At 45.9% G+C, this 23417-nt stretch overlaps 2 protein-coding genes across 16 annotated transcripts in view; one reads left to right on the plus strand and one right to left on the minus strand.

Annotated features, from left to right (window-relative positions):
- The first annotated feature begins 4782 nt into the window (after positions 1–4782).
- On the plus strand, positions 4783–9016 carry WNT8B (Wnt family member 8B). The gene is made up of 6 exons (XM_061402638.1): positions 4783–4793; positions 4892–4925; positions 5674–5812; positions 6651–6776; positions 7928–8070; positions 8279–9016. The coding sequence occupies exons 1-6, from the start codon at positions 4783–4785 to the stop codon at positions 8822–8824; spliced, it is 999 nt and encodes a 332-aa protein (XP_061258622.1). The 3' UTR covers positions 8825–9016.
- Positions 9017–10966: 1950 nt separating this feature from the next.
- Positions 10967–23417, minus strand: part of SEC31B (SEC31 homolog B, COPII coat complex component) — a 33773-nt gene continuing 21322 nt past the window's right edge. For 6 of the 15 annotated variants that reach the window (XM_061403117.1, XM_061403119.1, XM_061403121.1 and 3 more), the window contains 9 exons: positions 23091–23236; positions 22236–22409; positions 21594–21755; positions 16841–17018; positions 15891–16199; positions 15605–15663; positions 15202–15303; positions 14750–14866; positions 13987–14287 (listed from right to left, as the gene is read on the minus strand). In XM_061403117.1, coding sequence (XP_061259101.1) covers positions 14024–14287; positions 14750–14866; positions 15202–15303; positions 15605–15663; positions 15891–16199; positions 16841–17018; positions 21594–21755; positions 22236–22409; positions 23091–23236 — 1511 coding nt within the window. In that variant the 3' untranslated portion in view covers positions 13987–14023. The other 9 variants (XM_061403132.1, XM_061403120.1, XM_061403123.1 and 6 more) reach the window with 8 other exon arrangements.

A 23417-nucleotide genomic window follows, 5' to 3' on the forward strand; every position in this document is an offset into this window, starting at 1 on the left:
AAGCATTCCCAGTAGAGAAGTCTAGCATTTGTTTGAAAACGTAGCTCTGGATCTCAAGATGGAATTCAGGGTTGGAGGTAAAGATTTGGGAGATATTGCATATTCATGGTGGTAAGACCTTGCGCATGAATGAAGGATTCTCTCCTTTCCCCATCTCTCTAGATTGCTGTTCCTTCTGAGTTTCCTCAGATGATACTTCTTCCTGCTCCCACCCCTAAATGTGAGTTCCTTTGTTCTTTCATTCAACAAATATTTATTAAATGGTTACTATCCTCGGGCACTGTTCAAGGCATGGATAATATCTGGTGAACAAAACAGACCAAAAGAAAAAAACAAGGGGGGAAAAAAAAAAACCCTTGCCTAATGAAGCTTACAATCTAGTGGAAGGAGAATATACAAATAAAGATGTAAAACACGGCATTTAGATGATGAAAAGTGCCCTGGAGAAATATGGAGCAGAGAGAGGGAGTGGAAGAAGTTGCAGTTTTTAAATAGATGATCCAGGAAAGCCTCAGAGAAAATGACAAGTTTGATTAAAAGGCCAGTGCAAGTGAAGGAACAAGCTATATGGTTATATGGGGAAAGCATTCCAGACAGGAAAGATAGCCCATGCAATAGCCCAGAGGCTGGAGAGTACCTGTTGTGCTGGAAGAACAAGAGGACCAGTCTGGCTGGAGCAGATTAAGTGAAGGGAGAGTAGCAGGAGATTAGACCAGAGGCATAACTGGGTACCAGATTGCACAGAATCTCATAAACCACAGTAAGAATTTGGCTATCATTCTATGTGAGATTTAAGAATCAAAACAAAACACTAGAGGATTTTGAGCAGAGTGGCAAAAATTTGATTTATATTTTAAATGGATCACTTTTTTATGTTTTGTTTTTTTTTTAACTTTACAATATTGTATTGGTTTTGCCATATATCAACATGAATCCGCCACAGGTATACACGTGTTCCCCATCCTTAAATGGATCACTTTTTAAAGGGATCAATCATTTTGAGCATAGATTATGAGAAGAATAAGGGTAGAACCAAGGGGTTCAGTTAGCAAGCTATACCAACAGTCCAGGCAAGAGAAATGACAGCTTGGACCAGGGTGACAGCAGTGAAGGTGTTGGGAACTGGTTAGAGTCTGGATATATTTTGAACTGGAGCTGGCAGGAGTTGATGACAGACTGAACACAGGATGTGAGAGAAAGGAAGGAGTTAAAGATGACACCCAGCAGCTGGAAGAAAGAACTGTCCTTTCCCTAGACGAGGAAGACAATGGGAGGAACAGATTTGAAATGGTGACAGTGAAGATCAAAACTGTTTGGACATGTTAAGTTTGAGCTGCCTATTAAAGCCTGAAGTGATGTCAAGAATATAGTTGGGGGAATTCCTGTGGTCCAGTGGTTAGCTCTCTGAACTTCCACTGCAGGGGTCCCAGGTCCAGTTCCTGGTCAGGGAAGTAAGGTCCTGTAAGCCATGCAGCATGGCCAAAACATAAATAAATAAATAAATTGTGCCTCAAACCCTAGTTCCTTTATATATATATATAAAGGAACTTCCCTGGTGGCTCAGTCAGTAAAGAATCTGCCTGCCATGTGGGAGACCCAGGTTCAATCCCTGGGTCAGCTGGAGAAGAGAATGGCAACTCACTCCAGGTTTCTTGCCTGGAGAATTCCATGGACAGACGAGCCTGTTAGGTTGTAGTCCATGAGGTCACAAAGAGTCAGACACAACTGAGTTTTATATATTATATGTATTTATGCAAGTCTGGAGTTTAACAAAGGCCTGAGAGGAGCTGAGAGGGTCCAGAAAGACACAAACCCTTTGACACCAGCCTGGGTCATGTCATCAGCAACTGTATGTAAAGGGAATGGGAAGCTTACACCTCCATGTAGTAGTAGTATGTTGCTTGAACCACATTCTGTAGAGCCGTCTCCATCTTCCACTGTCTGTTAGCGTCTTTCCTTTAATCATATTACTGTCCCTAGGTGGCACACATATACACTTAAATTCCTTCCTCTTTGGCTCTCCTCACATTACACACTCACTATGCCTTCTATAATCTATATTCTATGTCACTCCCTAAAAGGACATATAAGACTGCAAACTTAATCAATAAATGTGTGGGTTCTGACTGATCTACCCACCAGCCCTTCTCATCTCTCCCCCTCCTAGGGCTTCCCTATTCCCTGACACAACAATATTGGCATTAGGTCAGTTGAAAATACCACAATGATCTCTAAGTGTTCCAGTGAAAACATGAATCACTCACTCTAAATCAAAAGCTATAAATTATTAAGTTTAGAGAGGAAGTTAGGCTTCTTTCCCAAACATTGTGAATGCAAAGGAAAAGTTCTTAAGGAAATTTAAAGTGCTGCTCCAGTGAACACAAGAATCATTCTTATCAACAAGAATGATAAGTGAGGGGCTTCCTTGGTGGCTCAGTGGTGAAGAATCTGCCTGCCAATCAATGCAGGAGACACAGGTTCGATCACTGATCCAGGAAGATCCCACATGCCATGTAGCAACTAAGCCTGTGCACCACAACTACTGAGCCTGCGCTCTAGAACCTGGAAGCCACAACTAGTGAGCTCCTGTGTTGCAACTACTGAAGTCCACACACACCTTAGAGACTGTGCTCCACAGCAGGAGAAGCCTGCACCCAGCACCGAGAGAATGGCCCCCGCTCTCTACAACTAGAGAAAAGCCTGCACAGCAATGAGGACCCAACACAGCCCCCCCCCAAAAAAAAAGAATGATAAATTAAACAGTCTATATGGAGACAGGATTAGTATTAGTGGTCTGGATAGAAGACCAAACCAGCCACAACATTCCCTTAAGCCAAAGCCTAACCCGAAGCAAGGACCTAACTCTTTTTAATCCTGTAAAGCCTGAGAGAGGTGAGGAAGATGCAAAAGAGATGTTTGAAGCTATCAGAGGTTGGTTCATGAGGCTTATGGAAAAGAAGCCATCTCCATAATATAAAAATGCAAGGGCAGACAGCAAATGCTGATGTAAATCTGCAGCAAATTATCCAGATTCCAGATCTAGTCAAAATAATTAATGAAGGAGGCTAAATTAAACAACAGATTTTCAATGTAGATGAAACAGCCTTCTAGTGAAAGAAGATGCCATCTAGGACTTTCACAGCTAGAGAGGAAAAGTCAATGGCCAGTTTCAGAACTTCAAAAGACAGGTTGACTCTTGTTAGGGACTAAGGCAGCTCGTGATATAGACTGAAGTCAATGTTAATTTACCCTTTTGAAAATTCCAGGGCCCTTAAGAATTATGCTAATTCTGCTCTATAAATGGAACAACAAAGCCTGGATCACAGCACATCTGTTTACAACATGGTTTACTGAATATTTGAAGCCCAATATTGAGAATTACTGCTCAGAAAAAAAAGATTTGGTTCAAAATATGACTGCTCACTGACAGTACACCTGAGAACTCTGATGGAGATGTACAGTGAGATTAATGCTATTTTTCATGCCTGCTAACACAACATTCATTCTGCAGTCCATGACTCAAGGAATAATTTTGACTTTCAAGTCTTATTATTTAAGAAATACATTTTTTAAGGCTATAACTGCCATGAATGAGTCCTCTGTACAAAGTTAATTGAGAACCTTCTGAAAAGGCTGCACCATTCTAGATAACTAAGAACATTCAGGATTCATGGGAAGATGTCAAAACATCAAGTTTAACAGGGGTTTGGAATAAGTTGATTTCAATCCTCATGGATGATTTTGTGACGTTCAAGATTTCAGTGGAGGAAATAACCGCAGGTGGAAAGAGAACTAGAATTAGAAGCAGAGACTGAAGATGTGACTGAATTGTTACAATTTCATGATAAAACTTGAATGGATGAGAAGTTGCTTCTTACGGATGAACAAAGAAAATAGTTTCTTGAGATGAACTCTACCCATGGTGAAGAGGCTGTAAAGATTGTTGAAATGACAACAAAGTACTTAGAATATTACATAAACTTAGTTGATAAAACAGTGGCACTATTTGAGAGGATTGACTCCAATTTTGAAAGAAGTTCTACTCTGGGCAAAATGCTATCAAACAGCACTGCATACTACAGAGGAATCATTCATGAAAGGAAGAACCAATCAATATGGTGAAATTTATTGTCTTATTTTAAGAAATTGCCATATCTACTCCAGCCTTCAGCAACCACCACCCCGGTCAGTCAGCAGACATCAACATCAACGCAAGACCCTCTACCAGCAAAAAGATTGACTCAGGAAGCCTCAGGGGATGGTTAGCACTTTTAACAATAAGCTATTTTTTTTTTTTTTTTAAGAACTTCCCTGGCGGGCCAGGGGTTAAGAATCCACCTGCAGGGGACTTGTGTTCCATCTCTGCTCGGGAAGATTCCACATGCCATGGGGCAACTAAGCCTGGTCACCATAACTACTAACTCAGCGCTGCAGAGCCTGTGCTCTGCAACAAGAGAAGCGGTGGCAATGAGAAGCCCACACTCCACAGTGAAGAGTGGCCCGTCCCCCAACAACTAGAGAAAGTCTGCATGCAGCAACGAAGACCCAGCACAGCCAAAAATAAATAAATAAATGTCAAGGTTGTAAAGTCCATTAAAAAATAAAGTATTTTAAAATTAGGGTACATACATTGTATTTTTTTAAGACGATGCTATTGTACACTTAATAGACAACAGTACAGTGTGAACATAGCTTTTATATGTACTGGGAAACCAAAAAATTCATGTGATTGGCTTTATTGCAGAATTTGCTTTATTGCAGTGGTCTGAAACCAAACCAGGAATGTCGCTGAGGTATGCCTATATATTTGCTGAAGTAATTCTTAAAACTCTTGGCATCATAAATGAGTCAGTGTATCTCTATTACGCTCTGTGGTTTTTCTCTCTTCTAGGTCAGTGAACAATTTCCTGATGACTGGTCCAAAGGTAAGAAAAAAATTCCTTTGATTTCTTCGGACTTAGCTTAGCTTCTTGACTGAAGACTATACATGTCAATATCTTTTCATTATATCCACATCTTTTATTATACTGTGTATCTTTTAGGCAGAAAAACTGTGGCACAGAAAGGGATACACCCCAAATCACACAGAAAACTAATGTCAGAGCCAGGATAAGAACTCAGGAATATTGACTCTGAATTTATGGCCAGAATAAAAGTTTTCTTTTGTAGTGTCAGGCTATAGTTAGCCATCCTTCTCAGCACACAGCGGGCAGGCCGTCCTCCATCCTTAAAATGCTGGCTTTCTACTATATGATCTCTAAGAATATTTCCAGCTACAAAATGTTTTCTTCATAGGATGAGAACAGTTGAAAATTCATAAATCGTGTAACTGAGTCTCATTTTGAAGTGAGTACAGTGAATAGAGGTAGTGAGGTCTAGAGTCTAACGAAACACCAATTTCATTCCTACTTCCACCATTTGCTAGTGGTGGGACCTTGAGCAAATTGTTTTACATCACCTCTCTGAGCTTAGGTTTCTGTTCTATAAAATGGTACCAATTTCACAAGGTTATTTGTGATGTTACATGAGACAGCATATTGAAAGTGCTTACTCTGTAATTAATTTGGAGGAGTGGGAAAGTGGGCAGGAAAAGATGTGCTTAGCCACTTTAAGGCAAATGCCTACCAAGTTCAGCTGCTGTGAGTCTGAAGTTTGACCCCTGTGTCCCTGCAGGCTTACCTGATCTACTCCAGCAGCGTGGCAGCTGGTGCCCAGAGTGGAATTGAAGAATGCAAATATCAGTTTGCTTGGGACCGCTGGAACTGCCCTGAGAGAGCCCTGCAGCTGTCCAGCCATGGTGGCCTTCGCAGTGGTAAGGAAAGCTTCAGCCACAGGTCCCTGGACCCCTTGGCCATAGGTTAGGGCCCCACTCTCCAGGGATGGAATCCAGCCCCCTCTTTACCTTTGTTGGTCTCTGCCCTCAGGTCATCTCCCTCTCTAGTATCTTCTCTGTTTTTTGCTCCAGCTCCTCTTTTTCTTTACTGACACCCTCTCTACTCAACAAATGGCCCTTATCTCATCCCCAATCCATCTGCAGCCTCCTAGCCTCCTCAAAATAGGTAGGTAAGTAGAGGTCATATATTTTCATGCCTCTTAGCCTCTTCCTTTAGCAGGCTCAGTAGAGAGGTACAGAGCAAATGGGAATTGACTTGGAGACCAGATTCCCATACAGAAGATTAAAAAGTGGCCATGCCAGGAAATGATTCAGGACTAGCTAGCACCTCTCAGAAGCCTCTCAGACTTCCATGTTCCAAGAGAAAGTGGGGATGGGTTCTTTACAATCTGACCTTCAGATTCTTCCTCATTTCTTTCTTGGTCTCTTTCCCACTTAAATGCCACCCATATCAACAATACTCTAACCACTAAGTCGTAAAATCTGTAACCTGAAAAGATGGGAAGAGAGAAGAGCTGAGGTGAGACCAGGACTGGAGCAGATCCTGGAAGAGAGTAAGGTACATTATAAAGGTGGCAAGATATTGGGTTCGCCAAACAGTTTGTTGGGGTTTTCCATAAGATCCTGTGGAAAAGCCTGAACTAACTTTTGGGCCAACCCAATAGAACAGAGCAGTGAGGAGGGTATATGATGGTATTAAAGGTACATCTTTGGGGCTGTAATTCCTCCAACTCACTCAATTTTTGGTTCCTGTCAGCTAATCGGGAGACAGCATTTGTACATGCCATCAGTTCTGCTGGGGTCATGTACACTCTGACTAGAAACTGCAGCCTTGGGGATTTTGACAACTGTGGCTGTGACGACTCCCGCAATGGGCAACTGGGTAAGTAGTGATCTTGGGGGTGGGTAGGGCAGCCCAATGAAGTTCATTTAGGCAATGAAAAGCTTGGCAGGTACTTGGTGGAGTGAAAAAGGGTGGTAGTCGTCTAAATCTGAGGAAAATCAAGGTGGACCACTTTGAGCCCAAGCGCTACAGTGACAAACACGGCTATCGGTAGCTGGGAGCCCTTCTCTCACTGGGAGGTTCCCTTAATTTAAATACAATAGTGATAAAAGAACAGTCCCCTCAACCATGGGAGGGGGGGCCCTTCCACAGTGCCTAAAGAAGGAAAGCTACGGGGCTCAAAATAGCCTGGAGTTAAAACTCCCCTCCAGGTCCTCCCCACCGTTCTATACAGAATAAAGCACTTTCTTCCCGGAAGAAAGGAATGGACATTAAGATTACGTTCAGCTCCCAGCCGATCCCAGTCTCTGGCTGGTCTCAGGAATTCCTTGCCCCAGTTGTTGAAAGCTAACTAGTCAAAAATAATCATGAGGAAAAACAGACCCCCTCAAAATAATGTATCTCCGCATATATATGTTTTCCTATATATACCTACTCTCCTTGACTTAGCGCAACAGCCCACTAATCTGACTGCTGCCCCTTCTCGCCTCATTAAAGGTGATCAGTTCCTGTAAAGTGCCAGTCTTCGTTTTTTTTTCTCGAACCTCACCTTCTCTAACTCCCTTACCTTACACCCTTCCCTATCTCATTTCCCCTGTTTACCTCTAGTGTCCTCGGCAGGCCTCTGCCCTCCACCTCAGCTGCCAACTGCTGTTCCATATTACCTCAACTGGCCTCTCTCCCCCTCAGTGTCTGCACCTTCCTCGCCTTTTCCACACTATTTTGTGCCTTCTGGACGTCAACCTCTGGCAGAACATGTGTACACTCTGCCCAAAGGCCAGAAACACAGCCCGGGAAGCAGGCACCTGCCTCCCCTGGTAGCTACTTACATCATGGAGTCCTGAGCAGGGGATGGGCTGAAGTTAGGAGTACAAAGGTGTCAAAAATAAATCTGGGGTGAAACTAATCTAGAGCGAGGGCACTAGCCCCACCTGAATCCTTCCTCAATCCCCCTAACCCACTTAGAACCAGCAGCCCAGGAGGCTCTCTGCGGCCTGCTTAATGGCCTTTCTTCCCACTATGTTTTCCAGGGGGCCAAGGCTGGCTGTGGGGAGGCTGCAGCGACAACGTGGGCTTCGGAGAGGCAATATCCAAGCAGTTCGTCGATGCCCTGGAGACAGGACAGGATGCTCGGGCAGCCATGAACCTGCACAACAATGAGGCAGGCCGCAAGGTGAGTCCTGCAGCCCCTGGAATCAGGCACCTGCTCCATCCACTGCCAGGCCTAGGTGCGGACAGCCTGTCAAGTCATATCTGACTGGGCAAACGTGGTACCAAGCTGGCTGGCCAGGTAGACTTGCAGGAAGCCTCGCAACTCGACAGAGGGCGAGACTCCCCAGGGGCGCAATCCCTGGCCCGCTCACTCCTGGCTCTCTCCCCAGGCGGTGAAGGGCACCATGAAACGCACGTGTAAGTGCCACGGGGTGTCTGGCAGCTGCACCACGCAGACCTGCTGGCTGCAGCTGCCGGAGTTCCGAGAGGTGGGCGCGCACCTGAAAGAGAAGTACCACGCAGCTCTCAAGGTGGACCTGCTGCAGGGTGCAGGCAATAGCGCGGCGGGCCGCGGCGCCATCGCTGACACCTTTCGCTCCATCTCCACGCGGGAGCTGGTGCACCTGGAGGACTCCCCGGACTACTGCCTGGAGAACAAGACGCTAGGGCTGCTGGGCACCGAAGGCAGAGAGTGCCTGCGGCGCGGCCGGGCCCTGGGCCGCTGGGAGCGCCGCAGCTGCCGTCGACTCTGCGGGGACTGCGGGCTGACGGTAGAGGAGCGCCGCGCCGAGACCGTGTCCAGTTGCAACTGCAAGTTTCACTGGTGCTGCGCGGTCCGCTGCGAGCAGTGCCGCCGGCGAGTCACCAAGTACTTCTGCAGCCGCGCGGACCGGCCACGTGGGGGCGCGGCGCACGAACCTGGGAGAAAACCCTAAGCGACTCCTCTTCCCTCTTCTCGTTCCCCCGTTGGTCCCTGGCCCTTTTTTAGAGACCCCAGTAGTGAGGAATCTAGGGAATAGGGACCCCACACTACCAAGGCCAGGGATCCCGAGGGGAGACCTGCTGCATTCTCTGCGGAGCTCGCCACTTTCCAACCTGTTTCCAAGTTTCTCTGCTGTCGGCATCGTCCGCCCACCACACTGAGACCTGACAGAGCTCTGTTCTGAGACTCTGAGCCATTGATCTTGCCAGGACTTCGAAGAGAATGGGCGTTCCTTCTCCCAGTCGTACCTGCCCTAATGCCTGACCTAGCTTTGGAACTTAGGAACTGGAAGAACCCTTCTGAGATATGCAGGGCCCAGAGAAAGCACGGCTTTTTTTTTTTTTTTTTTTTTTTTACCCATCTTCCCCCCTCTACCCCTACTCCGCTATTTTCTGCTGTCAGCTCTCTGCCACAGCCACACCTTCCTTGGGCAGAGGCCCTCCTGTGCTTCTGATTCCCTAACTACTGGCATAGACTCCCCAAGAATCTCTACTTTTCCTCCCCTTATCCTTCCTTCTTTCTGTGAAAGAGATACTGCGGAAACTGACCCAAGAAAAAGCATGTTTTTAGGGGTTGGTTCCTAGAGGTGGAAGTTGAAGATGGAGGAAGTGATAACGCTTGAGTGCTGACTTGATGAAAACCAAGGGTGCCACTCACCCCCGTCACGTCTCTAATGGACTTTGCCAGTGGGGCAACAACCTTCTTAGACAATCATCCAAGGTGCCCCAGACACATACCCACAACATCCAGGAAAGAGGTAAGGGGAGAGTGCCAGTTATTTCCTACCCTTTCAAATAAGCTTCTCTGTGCTCCTAACCTACATTCTCCTAGCAACCAACTTTACCTCTACTCTTCCCCAAAGGGTCTTATTCCCCTGAGCCAAGACTGAGATAAATAAAGCTAATTTCCCTTCAGACCCTGGTTTGCACTTCTGAAGACAGGTCATGAGGAATGAGAAGCTGGGATCTCTCCTTTTCACCAACCTGATTCTCAAATAGGCAGGATTCAGAAATTGGATACTTTCCTTCAATATATAAACTTTCTGCAATGAAACTGTTAATAGGAAGTTCAGTACCTTGAACCTTAATTTATTGCAGTCACTGTGACATCTGTTTTTCTTTTTCCAGGTATTGAACTTATTCTTGGGGCTATGGGGAAGGGTACATGGAAGATGTAACCTCTACGCCCTCTCCTCCCTCCCACCTTGTCTGGATACTATTCTCCTGTGGGCCTCACTTCCATGATGGCCTAAGTAGTTATCCTGGCCTGACTGAGGTTCATCTGCCAAGTATTAGGAAATCATGCCCATAAATCTTCCACGGATATAGTCACTCAGTGACTAAGACCCTGCTACTTGTGGTGCTTCTCATTCTCTTCTCAGAAGGAAGCAGTACAGCAGGGACTTGCTGATGGAATGGGGCTCGGGAAGGGGAGAACTAACTCCTGACAGACCCTCTACAGCCCAAGGAGACTCCCAGTCATCTCCCTCCCCTAGGCTGGTCCTGGATCTGGGTGCCAGGCAACCCTCTGGAGCAGAATGGGCCAAATGCTAGAAGACTTCATCTCATCTCTTGTAGAGGAGAGCACCGAGGAAGAGTAGCTCCAGATCAGTGAGCGCAGAATGGCTCCCATGCTCCAAACTGAGACAACAGCAAGGGCAGACCTCAAACCCCTGGCCTCACCCCTACACGTCTTCTGGTCCCACTGACACCTACTGAGGAGAGAGGCTCACCTTCCCTCCTTACAGGGTACATGCTGCCCTTCAGGGTGTTGGAGTGCTTCACTTCCAGTTCTATCAGCAAAGGCCTTTTGCACCTTTCCTCAGCTTTGATCTGGGCCTCCTGGATCTCCCAACTAGCCCTTTGTCTCTAATCAAGCAGCAGCATGCACTAACTTGGCTGTCCCACTTGGCAGAATTGCTTGACAGTGTTCAGTAAGAAAATCTGGAAAGGCAGCTAGAAAATATAAAAGTAAAACCTTATAAAGGAAAGCGACATTCCCCAGGAGGTCTCTCAGCATACTAGTAGGAGAACTATTGTGCTTCATGTGTGACAACTCCAGGTCGGTATTTGAAACATGTCATGCTGCCAGAAAGTTCTTTCACAGGTTATTGTTTTACATTCCCAAATGGCTATGATTGACATCACATTCATTTGTGTCTATAAAGAAAACAATACTGAGCTACCTTAGATCTGGATGGCTTTCCCCCTGCCCCTTACATTATCCACGGATTCATTTATTCATTCAACAAACACCACAGTAGAAATACAGTGGTGAACAACATACTGACCTCCTGCATTCATGGAGTTTAAGTTCTCTCTTATAATCAATCGCCAGTACTGTGTTCCCCTTTATAAATGTGGACAACCAGACTGGCTGCTTGGGAAGACAACTTCAAGGTCAGCGAGTGAAAAATATTTTGTTTTATAGATTTAAACTGATGCTGAGAAAGATGTCTGGCTTGTTCCACCAACTTGTAAGGTACCATGGGGTGAGTTCTGGAACCCAGGCCCCTCCCCTCCTCTTGTGTGCTCCTTAGGAGTCCATCTGTCTCAGCCAGGGGACAGAAGCGGAGGGAGGTCCTGAGAAGTGACAAGGATGCTGGGTGGAGGGGACAAAACACTGTCTCCTTCCTGTCCCTGGCCTGTGAGCCTACACACAGGCAGGGCTTTCTTTCCTTGAAAAGAATCTCAGCCTCAACTGGCCTTAGCAGCAGGTTAGGGCAAAGACATAGACAGGGTCGTGCTCGGTGCTGGCGGTGCTGGGGGTGGTGGGAGGGAAGGGCAGGCCAGGGCACTCGCCTATTGTGGGTCTGGATTGGATGCTTCCACTCATTCATTTCCTTTTAATTAACCCGCATTCCTGGAGGAGAAATATTTATGTTGGCTCCCATAGAGGCAATCTGCAGACTGGAAAGAAGGGGGAAGAAAGCCCGCCTTAGCAAAACAATATCTCTAAAGAGCTCAAGAAGAGAAAATAAGAGAACAAAATGCCATTAAAATAGCCTTCTACCCCCACCGGAGTCAATGAAAACTTCATTTCACATGCTAATCCCCCACTCCGCCCCCTTCCCTTCTCACAACACCTTTCCGAAAGTGTTTGGGAAAAGTCTTCGCAGTCAGTACACAGCTCCCCGCAGCTCAGACTTCTCCTTGTGTTAGTTCAGGGCCCCAAGTGGGGCTCTCGCTCCAGCAGCGGCTTTTTTCTCCCCCCCTTTAATTTAAACAAAGACTTCGGAGTTCATCAACCTCCCACTGAAATTCACAGCTGCTGAACAAACTAATCCCCTCTCCCGGCCTTTCTTCCCTTCAATGGGCTCTTGGCTTCAAAGACACTTTGGGAAAGGACTTTGCTGGGGCTCACACTGCTTCATCAATAGAAGTTAGTGCAAGTATTATCTGAAGAGCAAGTGGCTTTACAAACAAATACTGCCTAACAATCCCTTCCTCCCAAACACACACATCTAGCCCGCAGACATGATGCGATCTACAACAGGATTAGAGATCGTACCCCTGGCTTCACACCCGGTCCCTTTGTGTAGCTGAGCTCAGCCCTGAAGTGGTGTGGGGAAAACCCTGGAGCTGAATGTCAGGCACGGATGGCGACACACACACACAGACACACACACACATACACACACACACAGTGGTGTGGGGAAAACCCTGGAACTGAATGTCAGGCACAGATGGAGACACACACACGAAGTGATGTGGGGAAAACCCTGGAGCTGAATGTCAGGCATGGATGGAGACACATGCGCGCACACACCACACACACACACACCTCTCCGAGTGGCCATAAATGCTGCAAGGAGAGCGCTTAATTCAGTGCCACCTCCTTTCTTCAACTCTCCTGACTTCCTATCTGTCCCCAAGCCTCTCCCTGGCCTTACTGAGGTACAGGGAGCCAGAACAAAGGACTGGGAAGACAGATAAGAGCAAACTAGGACCCAGAGAAGATAAAAATTGGGAGATGACTGAGGAAACCAAACTAAAGCAGCTTTATTGCACATAAAGTACATCAGGGCTTCAGTGCAGAGTCCAACCATGAAAGTGCAGCCAGAGAGAGAAGGCAGCCCTGAGATGTGTGGGGGTGGGGAAGAAGGGCCTCCAAGTCTTGAAGAAGAGTGCCAGAAGAGTCTTTCATTAATATGGCTCCTATTCAGAACCAGGCTTCTAACCAAAGAATGAATGGGTCTATATCTTGCCTGGGCCAGGACTCAGGCAGGCTGAGTCAGGGGCTGCTCCCAATGGGCAGTGGTCCCTCTGCTCCTATCCCATAGCTTAAGACAACTCTCAGCAAAAGGCAGTGCACCCCCTTCCACCCTCCACCTCACCTAGTTCACCCTTAACAATGCTGGCAGAGAAGTCCCTTCTTAAAAGGGCCTGATTTCTTTCTCTTGGTTCTGCTCAGCACCCATCACTCATGTCTAGGATTTGTTGAAAGGCTGAGTAGCAGTCAACTCTACCCCAGTCTCTGGGGCTCAGAGAAGTATGGAAACATGAAGTCAGAGGCAAGGAGAAGGTAAAGTCAGGCTCATAACCCACAGAAGGGGAAAGACAAAAGACCCACATGATGGGTTCGGCAGAGGTAGACTTGAAAAAGTGATCCTGCTCACCCTCTCAGAAACCACCTGGACAGAATACCCCTGGGGGAGAAGGCACACTGTGCCAGCCCCTGTTGGAGGATAGTTTTAGGGAAAGTGAAGGAGAACAGGCTGACCGAGCTCTGGGCAGATCCCAGAGGGCCAGGCATAAAGGGGTAGAGAGCAGGCACTCTGCTGGTTCGGAGCCAAGTCTACAGCATCATATACCTGGCAGCAAGGGAGGAAGGCTGGGAAAAACAAACAATCTGTTCCAAAATTCCCTTCCTGCAGGAAGGAATTAAGTAACAATAAAAGTGGTCTCCTGGCAGGCGGAGCTGCCTGGTTTAGACGCGCAGCTTATGAGCAATGGTGAGGACAGACTTCAGGACAGGCATGAAGCTGGAGACCTCACTGAAGCTGCTGCAGCCCACCACCTGGGCATGCATCGCAAGGCCCTGCTCAGGGCTTCCTGCGTCCACACATCGGGCAATCTCATGGAGCCCGGCCAGCACAGGAGGCGAGAGCTGTGGAAGGATTGGCCCAGAGTTAGAAAGCCCAACTCCACCCCTACCCTGGAGGCATGGAAGGGAGAAGCGATGACTCCCTTCTGGAGTTCTGGAGCCCAGTCCAGGCAACATGTCTATATTCTGTAGGGAACCCAGGGTCAGTGAGGCTTATGGGAAGGGACACTGCGTGCCCTTTGGCCAGGGGTGAGGGTGGAAAAGCAGGAGGCAGATGAGAACCACTGAGTGTACTTACTGTCCCCTCGCAGAGCTTGTCATACAGACATTCTAGACGTTGTGCAGCTTCATCTAGCTTCCGTTTTGTCTTCTGCAGGGAGGGAAATGGATTCTAATTCCAGCCCCTAAGCCTAATACTACACAGGACTGTAAAGAATCATGGTACCTTAGAGCTAGAATGACTCAATGCTCTTTCTTTCATTTGACAGAGGACAAATGGAGGCCTGAAGAGGGTAAGTGACTTGCTCTAGCTGACTCAGCAAAGAATGAATGGCAGGTCTCCTCACTACTGATCTCACCCTCCTTCTAGTACTCCCTGCTGCCTTTCCAAGAGCTAAGTCTCAGTGCTGTTGGGTCCTGCTATCAAGGAGCTAAACTCCAGACCAGACAAGTCTTCCCCAACTCCACACCGACAATATCAAATAAGTATAAGCTACAGACAGCATGTCCAGAGACGGTAAGAAGATTCACACAAGGAGCTGGTCTTACAGTTAAGGGATCCTGGGACCAGCTGGGGTCGGAAGGGAGCATCATGCGGAAGGTTTAGACTCACTAAATCAGTGGCAGATAGAGAGCAGCGCTGCAGAAGTGCCTCAAAGCTGATCTTCAAAGACTGGTGTTCAGGGGGAAGCTCCTTCCTGTTGATCTTGTCCAGTGGCTGCTGACATTGCTGAGGAGGGAGCAGGGAGACAGGAGAGATAGGCAAGCTGTCCTGCTTATGGCTCCCCTCAGGACTAGTCCTCTGTGACTTGGGGTCATGCTGCTCCCACTGGAGCAGAGATGGGGAGGGCCATCCCCCTTCTCTGTAGTAGGGACACTTGGTATCTGCCCCCCATCCCATCTCTTTCAGCCCAGAGTCTGCCTCCAACTTGAGGAATGAAGCCATCCTTCATGCTCCCTGCTTTTCTACACCCAAGAAAAGAAGGTTTCCGAGGGGAAGGAAAACATCATTCCTGTCATCTGCCGGCTGAGTTCTCGTGGGGCTCCGGGGGGAGCATGACTCACACTGGGGACAGCAGGTTGTGAGGAAAGGACCCCTCGAGGCTCAGGGGTGAGGCACATAACTGGAGCAGTAATTGGTGCTGGGGGCATAAATGTCTCTGGCAACTAAAGAGAGAGAAAAGAAAGGCACATGAGTCTAAGCTGAAAGACCCCTTCCACCCTGCTTTGAGGGAGTGGCAGAAACTATGAATGAACAAGGGCACAGAACTGTGAGTGGGGAACCTAGAAGTCAGGAGATGGTGAATAAGAAGGAAGAGGAGGTGGCTGAGGGGAGAAGAGTAAGTGGGGAGAGAGAGGGGACAGAGTGCCCGTCTGAGCATGGGAAGGACCAGGCTGCTTCTGTAAGGAACTAGAGCGTGGCTCATTGGTGAATGTATGAGGGTTGAGTGGGGAGAGATGTATTCACCTTTTTCCTCTGGAGGTTTCCCTTGGGCACTGGAGCATTTTTCAAGGAATCCTGAGGTCCTGCATAGTATAAACACAGGGGTATTTAGGGGCATGACCAGAAACACTGAAATTTTTGGTCTGAAGATCAGTAAAATTGTTTTAGTTGGAGTCTTCCACACACACCCTCTGCAGACCAGCCACACTCTCAGTTGACATTCCTCATCCTAGTTCACTGGCTTGAGGAAAGAGACTCCCAAGGTGGTAGTGGGGAGGGGAGGAGAGGGAGGCCATGGGAGAAGACTGACCTGGGTGAGGAATCAAGATGCCAGTGGTCGGGAGGACACCAGCGCATGGAGTACCTGGCCCTCCTGGAGGGTGGGCCGCAGGGAAGCTGACAGGAGGGGCTGGTGGCTGGGAGCTCATAGGGCTGAAGCCTGGTGCTCTCACAGGAAACAGAGGGTGCACTGGAGGAGCCCTAGGCAGGGGGACAGAGCCAGGCTGCATAATGTTTGGGGGTGCCATGGGTGGAGCCAGGAGAGGCCATGTTCCAGGGAATCCCATGGGGTTAGGAGCTTGTGCCCTTTGCCCTCCTAACAGCTGAGGCTGAGATAAAGCTGAAATGGGACAGAGAGGAGATTCAGACCACATCAGAGAGGAATCATGGAGGAATTAAAAAAAAGAAACTGTAATAATAATTAATAATATAAGTGTATGGAAATCTACCATTTACAAACTATTTTTAACTATATTCCTTATTTGACCCTCAAAACAATCCTGTGGGGTTGAAATGAACAATATAACAATCACTTTCAATTTTCAAAAGAAACAAAGTGGCTAGGTATAATGCCCAAAGTACAAAGCCAAGTACTGACAGTATTAAGAATTCAGACTCCAAGCTCCTCCCACTATATGGACATGCTGCTGTTGCTGCTGCCAAGTCGCTTTAGTCGTGTCCGACCCTGTGTGACCCCATAGACAGCAGCCTACCAGGCTCCCCTCTCCGTGGGATTCTCCAGGCAAGAACACTGGAGTGGGTTGCCATTTCCTTCTCCAATGCATGAAAGTGAAAAGTGAAAGTGAAGTCGCTCAGTCATGTCTGACTCTTAGCGACCCCATGGACTATAGTCCACCAGGCTCCTCCATCCATGGGATTTTCCACTATATGGACATATTACTTCCCAAATCCATGCTAGCCATGCCAGCTATTTTTCTCTGCACTCTGTCTAGCCAGATCTCCACTCAGTTGGTCACTCACCAGGCCTTACCCCAGGGCCCAGAGGCAAAGGCTGTGCTTCCTGGACCCCAGATGGCCTGTAGTCACTTGTATTCTGCATTCTGGAGCCCTGATAAGGGCTAGGATGGGAAGGTGTCAAGGGCATCATTAGTGATGACTGAGGTGTAAAAATCCTTGGCCTTGGAGGTAGAATTGGAACCTGTAGGAAGAGAAAAAAGGATCAGCATCTTGGAAGGGAAAAAAAAGTACTAAGTAACTGAAAATGGAAAAACAACAGGGAAAATGAAACCAAAGGCTAATTTTTTTTTAAAAATCAACAAAATGGATAAATCTTTATAAAGACTGACAAAGATAGAGAAGACACAATTCATCAAGATAGAGGATGAAGCAGAGAATACTCCATCAGACCCTGAATCCATGAAAGAGATGATAAGGAATGTTACAAATAACTTTACAAATAATTTGACAACTTAGAAAAATGGACCAATTCCTTAAGAACCACAAACTACCAAAACTCTGCCAAAATTAAACCAAAAACCTGAATGTTCTATAACTATTCAAGGAATTAAACTTGTAATTAAAAACCTCCTCCCACCCCCTTCCCCCAAAAGTTTCTAGGTAGACCTAGATAGTTTCACTGGAGAAATTTTACCAAACACTCAAACAATTGACACGAAGGTTCCATAATCTCTTCTAGAATATAGAAGGACCATTTCCTAATTTACTTTATGAGGTCAGTACTACCCTGATACCAACACCACAAAATAAAACTACAGATCAATATTTCTCATAAACTTAGGCACAAAAATCCTCAGCAAAATTTTAGTAAGTCAAATCCAGCAATGTATATAAAAATAATATACCACAACCAAATAGGATTTATTCCTGGTCATGGGACGTGTATCATGATATATTTAAAAATCAATCAACGCAATCCACCATATCAGAAGAAAAATCATTTGATCATACAAAATGATGCAGAAAAAACATCTGACAAAATTCAGCACTGATTCATGACTCAGCACACCAGGAAAAGAAGGAATTTCTTTAGCTTCACAAAGAGCATCTACAAAAACCTAGAGCTACCATTATTCTTGGTTCTGGAAGACTGAATGTTCTTCCTCTAAGACTGGAAACAAGGTTAAGGTGTTCACACTCACCATTCTCATTTTAATACTACAAAAAGGCAAGAGAAATTAAAGGCATGTAATCTGGGAAAAAAGGAAGAGGGACAGCCTTTTTAATAAATGATTCTGGATATCCACTGGCAAAAAAATAAACCTTGACTCAAATTTCACACTTACACAAAAATTAATCCAAAGTGGAACATGGACTTAAAACTACTTCTAGAAAAAAACAGTAGGAAATTTAGGGGACCTTGTACTAGGCTAACAGTTCTTTGACTTAACATGAAAAGCATGAACCACAGAAGGAAAACTTTACAAATTGGACCTTATAAAATTAATTTTTTTTGTTGCTCTGTGAAGGACTATTAAAAAGATGAAAAAAAAATTCTTACATAGTTATACACACACAGACACATATGAGGACATGTAAAACCAGTGAAATCTGTGGATAATACTGTCAATTTCCTGGTCTTGCTATTGTATTGTGGTCATCTGAGATACTGACATGGGATGTGGTGGGTCTGGTATGCATGAGACTTCCCAGTACATTTCATTGTGCCTTCTTGTGAATCTATAATTATTTCAAAGTAGAAAAGAGAGAGGAAGGTTGGGGAGGGAGGGAGAGAAAATGAGCAAGTAGGATAATAGAAAGAGGTGGAGCAGAGGGAGGGACAAAAATGAGGGTGGAAATTAACAGATGGGACAGGATAAATCATCAGAATTTTCCTGCCTAATACCTTTATCTACAATCTCCCTGGATTTTGCTCCCTTCTGGTAGGCTCCTGGTCTCATAAATTAATAGCATCCTATCCATCTGGGTACTGTCCTCTACACCATCATCAGTTTCCATCAATTCTACCTACTAAATATCTCAAATCCAACCTCACTTTCTAGTTTTAGATCACTTCATTTCTTCATCATCTCCTGCTATGTTCCTAACGGTCTCTAGCTTTGCCCTTTCTAGACACATAGCTAATCCTTCCTCTGCACAAGACCACTCAATAGCTCCAGAATGCCTTCAGGGTCAACTCTAAACTCTTGAACACAGAAATACCAGGTCTCTCTTGATCTAACTATACATACTGTTACCCCAGCCTCAACTAACTCATTCCACTGCCACAACACCTGCTTTGTAAAGTCATTAAAATGTTAGTCATTCCTCAAACAGGCTTTGCTTACTTTCCCTTTACTGCCTTGGCAGATGCCATTCCCTCTGCCTGAAATAATCTTTCTTCCCTCCTCCTTTGCTTAAATAACTTTTAATCTTCAAGACTCAGATCAAATATCAGTAAATTGCTTTCCGTGTGATCTCAGGGCTCTTTTATCATATCCCAATCAGGGCATTTATGAATTTTACTGTAGTTAATTTTTACACATCTATCTTTTTACTAGACTATGAGCAAATTAAGGGCAAGGATCATGGTTTGTATACTTTTCTGTTCTAAGTGCCTAGCCGTTGTTCAATAAACAGCTATTTAAAAATAACTGAATCTATGCTTTATGACTGAGGTTCGTGACATTGTACAGGAGACAGGGATCAAGACCATCCCCATGGAAAAGAAATGCAAAAAAGCAAAATGGCTGTCTGAGGAGGCCTTACAAATAACTGTGAAAAGAAGAGAAGCGAAAAGCAAAGGAGAAAAGGAAAGATATAAGCATCTGAATGCAGAGTTCCAAAGAATAGCAAGAAGAGATAAGTAAGCCTTCCTCAGCGATCAATGCAAAGAAATAGAGGAAAACAACAGAATGGGAAAGACTAGAGATCTCTTCAATAAAATTAGATACCAAGGGAACATTTCATGCAGAGATGGGCTTGATAAAGGACAGAAATGGTATGGACCGAACAGAAGCAGAAGATATTAAGAATATCTTAATATTCTTGCCAGAATATTAAGAATACAAGAAGAACTGTAAGAATACAGGCAAGAACGCACAGAAGAACTGTACAAAAAAGATCTTCATGACCAAGATAATCACGATGGTGTGATCACTCACCTAGAGCCAGACATCCTGGAATGTGAAGTCAAGTGGGCCTTAGAAAGCATCACTACAAACAAAGCTACTGGAGGTGATGGAATTCCAGTTGAGCTATTTCAAATCCTGAAAGATGATGCTGTGAAAGTGCTGTACTCAATATGCCAGCAAATTTGGAAAACTCAGCAGTGGCCACAGGACTGGAAAAGGTCAGTTTTCATTCCAATCCCAAAGAAAGGCAATGCTAAAGAATGCTCAATCTACCACACAATTGCACTCATCTCACACGCTAGTAAAGTAATGCTCAAAATTCTCCAAGCCAGGCTTTAGCAATACATGAACCGTGAACTTCCAGATGTTCAAGCTGGTTTTAGAAAAGGCAGAGGAACCAGAGATCAAATTGCCAACATCCGCTGAATCATCAAAAAAGCAAGAGAGTTCCAGAAAAATATCTATTTCTGCTTTATTGACTATGCCAAAGCCGCTGACTGTGTGGATCACAATAGACTGTGGAAAATTCTTCAAGAGATGGGCATACCAGACCACCTGACCTGCCTCTTGAGAAACCTATATGCAGGTTAGGAAGCAACAGTTAGAACTGGACATGGAACAACAGACTGGTTCCAAACAAGAAAAGGAGTACGTCAAGGCTGTATATCGTCACCCTGCTTATTTAACTTCTATGCAGAGTACATCATGAGATATGCTGGGCTGGAAGAAGCACAAGCTGGAATCAAGATTGCCGGGAGAAATATCAATAACCTCAGATATGCAGATGACACCACCCTTATGGCAGAAAGTGAAGAGGAACAAAAAAGCCTCTTGATGAAAGTGAAAGAGGAGAGTGAAAAAGTTGGCTTAAAGCTCAACATTCAGAAAACGAAGATCATGGCATCTGGTCCCATTACTTCATGGGAAATAGACGGGGAAACAGTGGTAACAGTGTCAGACTTCATTTTTTTGGGCTCCAAAATCACAGCAGATGGTGACTGCAGCCATGAAATTAAAAGACGCTTACTCCTTGGAAGGAAAGTTATGACCAACCTAGATAGCATATTCAAAAGCAGAGACATTACTTTGCCAACAAAGGTCTGTCAAGTCAAGGCTATGGTTTTTCCAGTAGTCATGTATGGATGTGAGAGCTGGACTGCGAAGAAAGCTGAGTGCTGAAGAATTGATGCTTTTGAACTGTGGTGCTGGAGAAGACTCTTGAAAGAGTCCCTTGGACTGCAAGGAGATCCAACCAGTCCATTCTGAAGGAGATCAGCCCTGGGTGTTCTTTGGAAGGAATGATGCTAAAGCTGAAACTCCAGTACTTTGGCCACCTCATGCGAAGAGTTGACTCACTGGAAAAGACTCTGATGCTGGGAGGGATTGGGGGCAGGAGGAGAAGGGGACGACAGAGGATGAGATGGCCTGGTTGGCATCACCGACTCGATGGACCTGAGTTTGAGTGAACTCCGGGAGTTGGTGATGGACAGGGAGGCCTGGCATGCTGCGATTCATGGGATCACAAAGAATCGAACACGACTGAGCAACTGAACTGAATTGAACTGATACTTTATGAAGATAGGAATTTTCATCATTTTTTTAATTAATATATTGCAATCATGCCTGGTACTTGGTAGACACTTAATAGGTATTTTTGAATGACTGAATAAGCAGGGTCTTACCTGGTGAGAAGACTGGAATTTCAGTCTGGGAGAGGATGTCTCTTGAGAGTAGGGGGTAGCTCCCACGACAACCCGGGGAAAAGGGAAAGGGGGAGACTGTTGGCCCAAGACACCAGAACCCTGGGCATGAAAAAGTCGATCTCTCAGCTGCTGAACTGGTAGCTATAAAAGTTACAATAATGAAAGACTGTGTTAAGTAAAATTAAAACAAGCAAACATCCTCTCTTATAAGCCTAGCCCCACATAGCTTTCAAACCTCAGCTGACCCTCCACATTTTGCCATGTCAGAGAACTCAAAAGATCTCTAACCCCTGCCAAACTTACATCTGCTTTACTAGTTATTTCTCTTTGAAGGTCCAACTCAGCTGTTTTAAACCACTGAGAAGCCTTCTTCAGCTTCTCCAAACAAAGCCAGCCCCTTGCCTGTGAAGTCCCACAACGCTTAGTATAAGCTTCTGTTATGGCAGGATAAATTATTGACATCTGGTTTTCCTCCAAGAGACTGTGAACTTCCTGAAGGACTAGGTCTTATTTATCCTGGGAGCTTTAGCATTTAGCATAGTGCCCATAACACAGAAGTGCTCAGCTAGTGTTAAGATGACTGAAAGAAATGGTTTGCTCTCTCCACATGCTCCCACTTACCTGAGCACAGTCACTGGGTAGGTAGCTCATGGCAGTGGCCAGGCTGCCCTGGGCTGCCAGGAGGTTGGCATACTGAGTGATTCTGTAGGTTGTGGCAGGGCCTGGGCTCACCCCATCAGGACCCCGCAGTAGCTCCAAGCTCCTGTTAAGGACCATCACTTTCTCCATCAGGTCCTGGAGGGACAAAGAAAAGGGCAGTCAGTCCTCATCAACCCACACCCTGCTCTCTTAGCTCAGGCAGCTCAACCAAGGACTTCCCTGCTACGGATACCAGGTGATGATACATGATATGTAAGAGACATAACAGCCAGAGAAGGGCCACTTGGCTTCACTTCCCAAGCTGTTTGGGTCTTACACTCTTGTACATTTCTGCCTCTTTATTTTGGATTCTTTATCTTTTATGCTAATACATCTCAATTTCAGATTCTGTTATCCTTTTATTTCATGTGTGACTTTGTCTCCCCGTGACTGTGATCACCATCTTCTCTTGGCACCCACAGAGTATCTGGTACAACTTAGATTCATAGGACTTTTCATAGACGCTAATAAAAGGCCCAAACTCAGTATTATTCAAATATAGAGTAAACTTATATACCCAAACCTGAAGTGGGAAAAAATTACGAAGTTAATATCCAAGCAGCTGCTACTCAATCTCCCTTGACTGAGAAGGAGGGAAGATGACAGCTTATCCATGGAAAAGGTCCCAGACTTTGAGGGCCCTTCCCTCTTCCCTAAAACTCCTGATTCTATCCTGGATACCTAGAAGACCCGCCTCTGATGTCCCTGCAACCTCCACTGCTAGCCTCTCCTGAAGGCCTGGTATGGAGGGACCAGGGCCCTGAAGTGAAGGGGTACCTGTAAAGCCATGGGGGATGAAGCCGGCTGGCATTTTGCCCAGCACTCCACCAGCCGCTCCACACTCCCTGAGCACACATAACAGAGTCTGGCTTCAGAGGTGAGTGCCCAGCCACTCTCCTGCTCCATACGAGTTCCCAGCCTGTCTGCAGAGAGATAGAAGCTTCTTAAAATGGCACAGCTTCCCTGTGCTTCTCCTCCTTCTCCTGTTTGAAAATAGGTGGGGGACCATGAGCTATGGGACAAGTAGCCACAGTGGCTTTAAGACAACACCAAGGCTAATCCTGCTCTGCAGTGAAGGGCAAAGCTCTTGCAGTGAGATTTGAC

This window comes from Bos javanicus, chromosome 26, assembly GCF_032452875.1.
Source record: "Bos javanicus breed banteng chromosome 26, ARS-OSU_banteng_1.0, whole genome shotgun sequence".
Classification (NCBI taxonomy): Eukaryota; Metazoa; Chordata; class Mammalia; order Artiodactyla; family Bovidae; genus Bos; species Bos javanicus.

Bases quoted from the DNA above. Each gene is read 5' to 3' on its own strand.
- WNT8B (XM_061402638.1), top strand. The intron at 4,926-5,673 runs GTAAGAAAAAAA...GTGTCCCTGCAG, and splicing joins TCCTGATGACTGGTCCAAAG to GCTTACCTGATCTACTCCAG. The intron at 5,813-6,650 runs GTAAGGAAAGCT...GGTTCCTGTCAG, and splicing joins CCATGGTGGCCTTCGCAGTG to CTAATCGGGAGACAGCATTT.